This window comes from Lissotriton helveticus, chromosome 10, assembly GCF_964261635.1.
Source record: "Lissotriton helveticus chromosome 10, aLisHel1.1, whole genome shotgun sequence".
Taxonomy (NCBI): Eukaryota; Metazoa; Chordata; class Amphibia; order Caudata; family Salamandridae; genus Lissotriton; species Lissotriton helveticus.
The window spans coordinates 126,464,667-126,477,170 of record NC_136071.1 but is presented as its reverse complement, the minus strand read 5'-3'; the positions used below and the strand labels follow the sequence as shown (position 1 = coordinate 126,477,170).

Sequence of the window (12,504 nt, the reverse complement as noted above, 5' to 3'; positions counted from 1 at the left end):
CAAAGGACTACCTCTAATTTGGATTGCCTATGATATTTAGAAGTTGCAGCCATATATTTGCATAAAAAACCTGGAAGAGAGACGATTTCTATTGTTATAGGGACACTGAATATATGTCAATCATTCAGGGAATTGCTAAGCGCACTACTCACCCGTGAGGGTCTCAAGGTGCTGGGGAGGGGGGGAAGGCTGAGGGTAAGCAGCTCCGGCCAGTCGAAGAGCCACGCCTTGAGGGTCTTCCTAAAGAAGTGCAGAGAGGGTGCTCGTCTGATGTTGACCGGGAGCTCGTTCCAGGTCTTCACCACGATGTAGGAGAAGGCTCTGCCACATGCTCTGGCTCTGTGGATGCGCGGGGTATCGACAACAGCGGGACTGAGGTTTCTCTTGGGTACGTGGAAGGATATTCTTTCATTGAGGTATTGGGGTCCGGTTTTGTGGAGGCATTTGTAGGCATGGGTGAGTATCTTGAAGGTTACTCTATTCTCGATGGGGAGCCAGTGGAGGTCTTGCAGGTGTTGGGGGTTGTGTTCTTGTCGAGGGATGCTGAGGACGAGTCTGGCTGCGGTGTTTTGTATGGTCTGTAGTTTGCGGAGCAGAGACTTGTTAATTCCGACATTGAGGGCGTTTCCGTAGTCCAATCTGCTGGTTATGAGAGCGTGGGTGATGATCTTTCTTGATTTGATTTGGGGGGGATTCATTTGAAGGTTTTGCGAAGGATGCGGAGGGTGTTGAAGCAGGTGAAGGCGAAGGCGTTGACCTGTCGGATCATGGAGAGGGAGGAGTCGAGTACAATACCAAGGTTTTGGGCGTGGTCTGGGGGGGTGGCGGGACTGCTGAATGCGATGGGCCAACAGGTGTTGTCCTATGCGGTGTTAGAGGGTCCGAGGACGAGAACCTCTGTCTTCTCTGAGTTGAGCTTCAGGCAGCTGCTGCTCATTGAGGCTGCGATGTCCTTCATTCCTTCCTGGAAGCTGAGTCAGTGGTGATGGGATCCTTGGTGAGGGAGAGGATGAGCTTTGTGTCATCGGCGTAGGAGACTATGTTGAGTCGGTGCTGTCTGACCCTGGCAGCAAGGAGGACCATGTAGACTTTGGAGAGCGTTGGGCTGAGATAAGATCCTTGGGGTACTTCGCAGTTGATCTCTGTGTGTTCGGAGAGGAAAGGTGACAGTCTGATTCTTTGGGTACTGCCGGTGAGGAAGGATCGGAGCCATTCGATGATGGTTCCTTGTACGCCGGCGTCGTGGAGTCTGGCGGCGAGAGTGTGGTGGGAGATGGTGTCAAATGCTGTGGCGAGGGCAAGTAGGATCAGGACAGCCGCGGTATGGCCTTGGTCGAGGAGGTTGTGGAAGTCGTCTGTGGCCTTGAGTAGGGCGGTCTCGGTGCTATGGTTGCTGCGGAATCCTAATTGGGAGGGGTCGAAGATGGAGTTCTCTTCGAGGAGTTTAGTTAGTTGGGGGTTGACGGTCTTTTCGGTGACTTTGGCTGCAGATGGCAGGAGGGAGATAGGTCGGTAGTTCTTGAGGTCCGAAGAATCTGGCGAGGGTTTCTTGAAAAGGGGCCTGACTTCTGCGCGTTTCCAGTCATCGGGAAAAACACCGGTTTTGAAGGAGGTGTTGATGGTTGCATCGTAGTTCCGGTGCACTGGCGGCGGTGACTCTGTGGAAGATGTACGTGGGCAAGGGTCCGTGGGTGCTCCTGAGTGGATGCCTTTCATGGTTGATTCAGTGTCTTCTGTGGTGGCTGGGGTCCAGGAGGAGATGATGGATTGTCTGGCGTTGCTGGGGGAGTGTGTGGTTTCGCTGTCCAATGTCAGTTCATTGTCATAGAGGGACTTGATTTTCAGATGGAAGTAGGTGCTGAGCTTGTTGCAGAGGTCCTGGGAGGGGGTGGTGTCCATGGCTTCGCTGGGGGGTTAAGAGAATTCTTGTATGATGCTGAAGAGTTCCTTCAAGGTGCTTAAGTTGGCGGTGATCTTGTTCTGGATGAAGGTCCTTTTGGTTGATCAGGTGAGTTGGTGGTGCTCTGTCATGGCGTTCTTGTATGTGGTGTGTTCTTCCGAAGATTTGCTGTTCCTCCAGTTCTTTTCGAGATGTCTACAGGTGTGTCTGGATTATTGGAGGTCGGTGGTGAACCAGGTGGCCTTCCTTGGGCGCTGTCGGTCGGGGATGCGAAGGGGTTCAAGTTTGTCTGCGCATTTGGTGATCCATCTGTGTATTTCTTTGACGGCGTGGTTGACATCGGTCAGGGTGGAGGGGGCATCATGGTTGAGGGTGGAGTAGAGGTGCTCCTCAGTGACCTTGCTCCAGTTCCTTTGTAGTGGGTGGGGTGTAGGTTTGGGGGCCGTGGGTTTGTTGACGTGGAAGTGAACACAGTGGTGGTCCGTCCAAAGGGGCTGTGAGGTGTGGCTAAAGCGGATGTTTTGCCTAATGTGAAGATGGGGTCGAGGGTGTGTCCTGCCTTGTAGGTGGGCGTGGTGGCGAGCTGTTGCATTCCGAGTTTGGTGAGGTTGTCCAGGAGGGTGGAGGAGTTGGGGTCGTTGAGATTGTCGAGGTGGAAGTTAAGGTCTCTGATGAGTATGTAGTCAGTGGAGGCGATGGCGTGGAATGCGAGGAGGTCGGTGATGGTAGTTGCGAACGCTGTTTGATGTCCGGGGGCCTATATGCGAGGGTGCCGCTTAGGGTGGTTCTAGGGCTGGTCATGATCTGTAAGTGAAGGTGTTCGGTGGTGGTGGAGTCGTTCGTGGTGGAGAATCAGAGGGAGTTCTAGTGTGCAATGGCAAGTCCTCCTCCTGGGCATGGAGGAGGCGTTGGTCCTGGTTACCATGAAGAAGGCGATGCTTGGCGAGAGGGTGTCGCAGAGGTCCCAGATCTCTTCATCGTGCCTGTGCTGGGAGCGCACGTTGAGGAGGATGCACTTCGGGCTTCGGTGATATTGGTGTCCGGCGTGGGGGTGGTGTTAGTAGTGGTGTGGGGGTGGTGAAGGTTCGGCAGCAGAGGAACTGTCTGTGGGTGGTGTTCAGCGTGGACAGTTGGCAGTTGTTGTTTCTTCCCGGATTAAGTGCTCTGAGGGCACAGTTGTAGCGGTGTGTGTTCGGTGAGGGGGTCCCTGGCGCTGGTCGTGGTCGGGTTGCGGATGGGTGCAGACGGGCTTTTCTTTTGCGCACCCTCTGCGTGCGTCCGCCATTAAATAGGGAAGGGGGAGGGGACGCAAAGCTGGGAAGCGGGAACCAGCAGGGGGGAGGGACTGCGGGGGCAGCAGGAGTGGGCGACGAAACGGGCACAGAGGACACAAGGGCACAGGAACGCAAAACAGGTAAAAATATACAAGGCACAAAAAAACTAAGGCACTAAACAATTATCAGGCACAAAAAAGAATTTGTAAGGCACAAAAAAGACAAGTAACCAGAAACGAAGGGCAGAAAACGGGCTGCCAACACCTACCAGGAGAGGTGTAGGCGGCAATGGCACAACAGCGGAGTTGGTGGGGCAGGGAGCAGGGACTCTGGCCAGGAGGTCCGAGGCTCTGTTCTCACACCCGCAGCGGCCGCCATTAAATAGGGAAGGGGGAGAGACGTGCAGATGTCACACTGTATTTGTATTTATTTTTGTTTGTGATTTACGAGGAGTTATGTAGATAAAAATATGTCTAATTTTGTGTTGTGAATAGATATTTGTTTTGTCACTGTTATATGTATATACACTGTTTTATGTACCCCTGCCTAGGAGTTTGGGGACTCGCTGTGTAAAAAGGATAATAAATAATATTTTTTAAGTCTAGACCAGACCAGTGGCTTACTGGCTTAATTAGGCAACTATCTATTCCCACAGATGACCAACTTTTCTGTCTCATAGATCATTTGCCCAGGTCCAGGTGGGATTACAGGGCAAACCCCTATTGCTATATACATAACTAATATCCACGGGCTTCTCTTAGGGAATGCTATTTTCTCTGATGGACATGCCATTCGGTGGAGTTCACCTGTTTGGATAGAAGACCTATTCAGTGTCGAACACTATATAGAAAGCCATGCCGCAACACGTTCCCTCTTATTTAACACAGGGGGTAACCCAAGTAACCCTTAGGCATCTGGGTAAAAGTATACAATCTCAACAAAAAATAATGACGCCTCAGGATCGATAGGAAAACTACATAGTAAGATGAAGAGAAAATAAATTTAAACTCTTCCTATCAGAATAAATCTTCCTCAATGAATCTAATATCTTGGCGACTAGAGTAAAGCGTAGACGTTTCGACCCTGTGGTGCCCCAATGGGTGGTCACGGCGGGTCTTTCTCAAGTCAGGTCGGGGAGTGGTAGTATAGGAAAGACAGTCCTACTGGAGGCCTGGTATTCAGCCTGATGAATTAGACAATAAGGCGCAATGGCCCAGTATATTGAATAACGTGATGAATACGGATGATCGGGAGGAGGGCTAGCGTCCCATCCAAGTCCTGCTTGTAGTCGATATTTTACTCTAGCCGCCAGGGTGTGACTCTGGAGAGTGTATAAAGATAGATGGAATTGAAAATTGCGCACTCGACTGCCCTAGTCCTGATGAGGCCAACAAGTAGAGTCGCTGAAATGCGTCGACAGACATGTTAAGACACCATATTAAATTGAAATCAAATATTATATAAGTAGGGAAAGCCTAACATATAAAAAAGGTTTTGAACGAGCAAAAAACCTAGGAATTCCCAAGGATGGTGATCTAAAAGGAATGCACAGTATATACAATGTGTGAGGTGCATCCTAATATATAATAAGGGCTAAGAGAGCAAGAAAAGTTTTTTGCACTTTCGTTTTTGTGATATGTACAAATGTAAATAAATGTATATATATATATATATATATATATATATATATGTTGTATTAATGTATTTGTGTGTATACTGATTTGTTGAAAATAAGAGGATTAGTACGCTATGAAATACAATACAGATTAATCTGAATCAAAGAAGGGTGTATGATGTTTGTTTGTCCTTTTGACTACAGATATTGGAAAGATGTTAGATTCATTGAGGAAGATTTATTCTGATAGGAAGAGTTTACATTTATTTTCTCTTCATCTTACTATTTAGTTTTCCTATCGATCCCGAGGCGTCATTATTTTTTGTTGAGATTTCAACACCTTCCCTCAGCCCTTCTACCCCTGCAAGACAGTGTCCTTGACAGTTCACATTGACATTCAAGACTACTCCAGGGGGTTGCCGTATCGCCCATGCCATGGCCCAACCTCCCCGCCCCTAAAAATCCTGATTACCCCCACCCTATGGGCACCCCTCTCCTATGCCACCAGGCCACCAGGGGCAGCGCACTGACCAGTCCTCTCTCCTGCAGCATCAGCTGTCCAAGCCACTCTAGTCTGTCCTTAGTGACACTCGACCACCCTGTGAGAGTCAGGTTGGACTCTTTTCTCCAAGTGCATCAAAAGAAAGCATTCAACAACCTTATATCTCCTCGCCACACTTTTTGAGACAGCAGGAGCAGAAAGAGGCTTTTTCCACACCTCCATAATAGGTTCAGTTAACGCCTCATTAAAAGGGAGTAACGGTTTCACAGCTGAGCTTGGTGAATGGAGTACTTCTGTAAGCACATTTGACTTAAACTCAACAGTTGACAATGTCAAGCCTAAAAGTCCTGCTGCCGTCCCCATTACCACGTGATATGGCTGGACATCCTTTGAAGGCGTATTCGGACCTGAAGGCAACACCCACTCTGGGGAAAAATCAAGGCCACTAGCATCAGCCAGCTCTTCGAAATAATTCTCATCCAGTTCACCTTCCTCCAAGTCTGAATGAGACTCGTAATACCTCCGTTCCTCCAGGAGGCGTTGAGCTTCCCTCCTGGACCTCTCCTTAGCACGGATCGCAACCGGATCCACCACCGACTCCGACGGCGCCGGAGCCGACGTCGGTACATAATCCGAAGGCTTAGAAGGATGCTCCAAAGATTTGCTTGGAGCGGGCGACGCCGGTACCGGAGTCGTCGGCTTCGGCGGAGCCGGGTACTGCCACAGCGGAGTCGGGGCTGGCATATATGGCATGAAAGGTGCCGGGGCATAAGAGTGTGGAACACCCAAATTAAAAGCCATTGGACCCATGGGACCCGAAGGTGCACCAGAGGGGTACCACGATCTTGAGAATACCCCATACATATCGTTCAGGAACGCTGATGGATCCTGACCTGGTGCAGGAAAAGGTGGATGATCACCTTCAGGCTGATCTCGAGGCAGATTTGAATCCGGCTCTTCAACAGGTGCCGATTTTCCTTCCTCATTAGGAACTTCAACCACTTCTTCTTGAGCCGGAGATGGCGTCGGATCGGAAACCGGAGTCGGAGATTGAACTTGCGACTCCGAAGGCGAGGCCTCGCCTTCTCGATCCGAAGCCTCTCGTGGTGGGATCACCTTCGATCTAACCTTCTTGGGCGACCTCGACTTCGAGCCCGACTTTTCACCCGAATGACGTCGAGACTCATGCCTCCTTTTCTTGTGTTTCTTATGCGACCTCGAAGCATGATCCGACGATGACTTCGAAGCCGATGCCTCTCCAGATCTTGATCTTGATTTTGACCTCGATCTCGACTTCCTCGAACGGGATCCTGAAGTCTTCCTTCCTTTATCGGCTTTCAGCTTCGCCACAAGAAGTTTGGTCTCCTTCTCTCGTAGGGCCTTTGGGTTCATCTTCTGGCATGACGAACATCCATCCACGTCGTGGTCGGAGCTTAAACACCAAATACAGTCCTGGTGTGGGTCCGTAACGGACATAATTTTTCCACACTCCCTGCAGGGCTTAAATCCAGTCTTCTTTGTCGACATTATAGGGAGACAAAGAGGCAAGAGAGCACAGAAAACTAAGAAAAAAGTAACAGAGTTACCAAAAGCTACTGAGTATCCCAAAACTGTTAGCGTCGACGAAGCGGAAAAAAGGGAACTGATGTCATCACGCCGGCGTGGGCCTATTGTAGGCGTCGGTGACGTCAGCGGAGTCGCGTGCGATGCCGTGTCTCTATGACGTCCAAGTCCACGTCGGCGCGAAGCTACAAAAAGAATTTCCGAATTATGCTGACGCAAGGGGATATTCACAAGGTGAGGAATCCACAGGCAGATATTGTATCTACCAGAAAAAGTGTTACCGAAGGTAAGTAACTTGTTCTACAGATCGTTCAATGAGGCTATGTCCTGCTATTCCTTTTAGACCTGCCAAACCTAACCAACCGCATCAGAGCGTCTTTCAAAGGGGCACCTGCCCATCTTGCACCAAGAGGTGCTGGCATTTTTGGCCAAAGGAGCCATAGAGTGGGCTCAGGTCTCGGATATAGGAACAGGCTGTTATTTCTGCGTGCTGAATCAGAACAGAGGCCTTTGTTCCATTTTTGACCTATGCCCTCTGAACGCTTTCTTTCAGAAAGACAAATTCAAGATGTTCATGTTGGCCCCAGGTTCTGTCAGCCTTGGATCCTGGCAACTGATTTGCACCTTTGGGTCTGCCGGACACCTACTTTCATGTGCCTGTACTGTGGTCCCACAGACGCTACTTGCAGTTTAAGATTGACCCGGAGTACTTTAATTTTGCAAGGCCCCTCTTCAGCTTCATCGGTGTTTACGAAAGAGATAGTGGTTGTAGCACACCTTCGACTGTTGGAGATTCCAGTTTTCCCCTACCTCCTGACATCATTCAATTTCACGATAAATGTGCCTAAGTCCCACCTGACTCCTTTCATTGCTGCCACCCTGAATACAGTGCAGTTTTGGGCCTTCCCTCCTTCACAAGTCCAGGACATTCTGGCTATGATCCCAATGTTTCAGCCTAGTCCTAAAGGGTTGCTCTGAGGCGTCTAGGCCTCTTGGCTTCCTACATCCTGCTAGTCGACTATGCCAGGTGGCATATGCAGGCTCTGCAACGGAACCTGAAGTCACTCTAGACCCAGCACCATTGGAACCTGTTGAATTCTATCAAGGTTTCGGGGGAGATCACTAAAGCTCAGCAGTGGTAGCTGCTCGACTGCAATTGGACCACTGGCAGACCCCTATCCATGCCCCTCCCATAGTTGATGGTGGTGATGGGTGTGTCTGTGCTGGGATGAAGAGGTCATCTGGGAGATAGGGAGATCAAAGGACCCTAGTCAGTGACGGAGACCTGTCTCCACATCAACCTGTTGGTGTTGCAGGCCTTTGCCTGTTGCCGAAAGCCTTCCTCTTATCCATCAAAAGGAGGCTAGTTCTGGTTCTCCTGGACAACACCTCCACCATGTGGTATTGCAAAATTGAGGATAGTTAGGGGTCTTGTGCCAGGAGCTGATTAGAGCATCAGGGCATTTCCCTGGTCATGAACCAAATGGTGCGATCGTTGAATGCCAGGGTGGACAAACTCAGTTGGCATCAACTGGCGAATCATGAATGGTTATTACACCCCAAGGTGGCAAAGGGCATCTTGTAGAAATGGGTAGAACTCTAGCTTGATGTTTTTACCACTGCTGAGAACGCATTGTGTCAAAACCTTTGCGTGCTGAAGTTTTGCCAAGAAGACTGTCTCTCTGACATGCATTCCAGGTAAGAGTGGAGCACAGAACTTCTGTACACTTTTCCACCACTGTTTCTCCTACTGGAGTTCCGAAGGCGATCAGGAAAGACCAGGCTAAAGTCATCCTGGTGGCTTTAGATTTGCCAAGGTGAATATGGTATACCTGGAACTTTGAGAGTGTGCATCTGTACTCTGATCAGGCAATCGCTTCTGGAGGCCCTCCTGTCACAGCAGGGCAGGGTCCAGCACCTGAATATGCATAATCTGCACCTACAGTGGAGAAGTGTGGCTCACTGGTTAGAGGAGGCAGACTCGGAAGCTGAGATCAGACCCGGGACCAGGGTTCAATTCCCGACTCGGCAGGGTCTTGAGCCCAAAAATGTCCACGGACTCGGTAATTCTCGCTTCGGTGCCTACTCGAATCACAGGTTCACACTCTGCAACTCTGGGCAATAGCTTGCTTAATCTCCACTACGGCCCCCGCGGCGGGATGCCTGGCTTTCACCTTGGGGATACCCAGTAGGTGCTATCTCACAGGGAAAAACCAGGACGGGTTCCCAATGCAAAGCGCTTTGAGACCTGGCGGTGATATTGCGCTATATAAAAACCCATCCATCCATCCATCCATCCATCCACATGTATGGAGATTGAATGGCGGCAGTTGACTGGGTTTGATCTTCTTTCCGAAATATTGGCAGTCGTCCTGGCTACCAGGTACCCCTGTACTAAGTCTGTTCAACGCCGGGACAAGTTTGTAGTATGGTGTTGCAAGTGCTGTCTGAACCTTCTACTGGCCAAACTGTCAGATGTCTTGTTATTTGTTTTATCTCTGGCCCAGTAAAGACTTGCAGTGGGCACCATTGCGGGCTATATGTTGGCTCTTTCAGCCTTTTTATGTTTGCTGACCAGGCGCCCTTGTTCAAATCACCTGTTGTGATGAGGTTTCTAAAAGATTTGACATGTTTGTTTCCCCTTAAGCCCACTGTGATGCTACAGTGGGATCTTTATTTGGTCCTCACTTTACTCATGTGCACGTCATTTTAACCAACGCACTGCTGTTCATTGCGTCTTTTGACTCCGAAGACTGTGTTTCTGGTCGCGTTGACTTTGGCTCATCATGTAAGTGAACTCCAGGCTCTCTCTCGGTACAACTGACTTTAACCATTTTTTCCAGAGAAAGTAGTGTTCAGGACAAGGTCGGCCTTTTTTCCAAAAGTCATATGTTTCCAACATTTCATTACTCTCCAACTTTCTTTGCTCTCCCTCACCCCTCGAAAGAGAAGAGACTCCATTGGTTGAACTCCAAATGAGTGTTATGCCTTTACATTGATTGCATCAAAGAACTTCAGGTGGACCGTTACCTCTTTATGGGGTTTTCTGGGGCAAAGAGTGGCGAGGCAGTGCAGACCATGAGTTTGTCAAGGTGTGTAGGCCTCTGGAATAAGATCTGATGTATACTTTCCAAGAAGCAACATCCGGAGGGCTTGAGGCCTATCCCACCAAGGCCAGGGTTGCTTCCATTCCACTGGCATGCAAAGTGCCTGTCCTTGACATCTGTCAAGTTGAGATGTCGGCATCCTTACACAAACCACAAATAACTACTGCATTAACTGCCAGGCCTGACATGAAGGGCATTTTGCCCATTCGGTCCTGTAGGATATTTTGGTATGTGCCATTCCATATCCCACCGCTTCCAGGAGGTACGACTTTGGAATCTGTTATAAAGGTGAGTAATATGCGGTCAGAAGCATCCATTAGAGGAACAGTTTTTAACCATTGGTAATGCTCATTCTTGTGGATACTCTAACTGCAGATTCCTCACTGCCCTCCCTCCTTCCTGTTCTATGGAATGGTCTCTTTTTCCATCTACTAAGGTTCCAAATTAGAGATATGCACACTAGTACCTCTGATTATTGTTGGGCTCTGCACATTAGGGAGCAGGTGTAGTTAATAAAGAAACTGGTGTCAGCACGCAGGGAGGTGCATATATGCGTCTCAATCATCTCTACTCTGGAGAAACTAAGTCAATGGGAGTTGAACTGCGCCACCTACCAGCGCTCTGGATCAGTTCTGTTAAATTCTTCTGGATTCAGTTTGGCACTTTGGGATAGTCCAAAGGTGAGGAATCTGCGGTTGGATAGAGTAGCCATTAGAAAGAATGTTACCGAAGGTAAGTAACTAGTTCTTTATGTAAATGCACAAATTACATACTGTGTAACTATAGCGATTACCCAGAGAAAGGGAACGAAATACTCACCTACAATGAAAGTTCTCCCCATGAATAGTCAACTCTTTTAACCCATATGTCTTCACTATTTTCGGGGAGCAAGACCTCAGCGTTCTGATTCTAATAGACGGAAAAGATTGAAACTGAGATTTATGCTGTGAAGAACACACTTTTGTTCTCTAGTTTTTCAAAGGCTTCTGCAACCTGTCATGAAACGCAATTTGTGCAAGAGTTTGATTTATGTAATGTACTGCTGATGGGCTAACTCTCATTCCTAGGAGAATTCCTTCTCACATAAATAGAGGTAGCATAGTTACACGAAGATGAATTAAGACCACTTATATTCAGAAGGGGTAATCAAGGTACAACCCTTTAATAGGCATGTCCTCCTTGTGATAATACATTCTAGCTGTGGCGTATCACTTGACTTCTTCCTTTCTGTCGTTTCCTGATTATCCTTTGTAGGAAAGATGGCTTCTTGTTGCCTCCACATTAAACATGATGTGCCTCCAATTTTACCCCATTACACCATTTTTCATTATCACCTTTTTTGGCAAAAACCGGACCAGTATAGGTACCAATATATGCACCGTCTCCCTTAAGACTGATGCATAACTCTATGAAGTGAAGATGCATCACTTGGATTCTGGAAAGTATCCCATTGCTTTGAATGCATTATTGATATCCTTCATGATCTACCTTTTGCTACTGGTAAGGTTCTGAATGATGGCCTGATGATCACTTTCTGTGCTGCCGTTCGTCCTCATAAAGGACCACGTTCCTTCACAACACATGTTCAGCTCTACTTTGGGAATTATGGTCTTGCTTTTGTTTACAATAGATCTTTATTTGGGGGGTTCTCCAAAGCTCAGTGTATCAAATTAACCTTCTGTCTGCCTCTGTCTTACAAATGTAATGGTGCAGTTCCTTTATTACAATACATTATAAAATCATGACATTAAAAGTGAAAGCCGTTCATCATGTGATCATCAAAGTTACTTCGAAGGTTAACATTGTGAAAAATAAAGAAATATATATAAGACTTTTATGCATTTTTACATTGTAAATGCGGATTTGTGTTATTTCAATATCAATTTACATTCAGTAATATTATTTGTATTTCCGCTTTAAGGTGACGAGGGGGATAATTTCTACGTAATTGATCAAGGAGAAGTTGATGTAAGTTTGTTTTTAATTTACATTTGCTTCTCTTTTCATCATATTCCACCTATATTGATATGCTTTTTCTATTACTTTTGCAATGTGTGACATAACAGCGTCTGATTGTGTTTTACTAGGTTTTATGACTATATGTTATAAGCTTAAGCATATAAAACGTGGAATCCATTGCAAACATTTGTATGTAAAGGTGCCCCTCATCAGTTTAGACTGTAGTTCATTTACCATGGAATGTGCACACTCTTTGTAATTTCCCTCTGAAGGGACTTGCTCTGGGAAATAGTAGAGTGCCTTTTGATTTTGGCCTTCCGGTTCCTCTGCTACAGGGTTCAAGTGGAGACCAGGCTGTGGTCCAGTCCATAGCAGCTACCCCTGCCCATGGAGCTATTTCACCAGATGTAGATTTGGACTAGTGAAATAGGGTTCAGTGTGTCCAGACCTGGAATTATTAGGTCCAGGGACTATGGATTACCTTTAATGACCCGGAGCAGTATCCCTCCTAGAGTTAAACCTCCAGGTAGGAAATTGCAACTCGCAAAGAAGGTCCAAATTATCTCTGAGGTCATTTGAAGCAA

General features: G+C 47.7%; 1 protein-coding gene across 2 annotated transcripts in view; it reads left to right on the top strand.

Moving 5' to 3' along the window:
• The window catches only part of PRKAR1B (protein kinase cAMP-dependent type I regulatory subunit beta), a 561,069-nt gene that overhangs the window by 268,420 nt on the left and 280,145 nt on the right, over positions 1-12,504 (top strand). For both annotated transcript variants that reach the window (XM_078664907.1, XM_078664906.1), the window contains one exon: positions 11,883-11,929. In XM_078664907.1, coding sequence (XP_078521033.1) covers positions 11,883-11,929 — 47 coding nt within the window. The remainder of the gene's footprint in view (positions 1-11,882; positions 11,930-12,504) is intronic.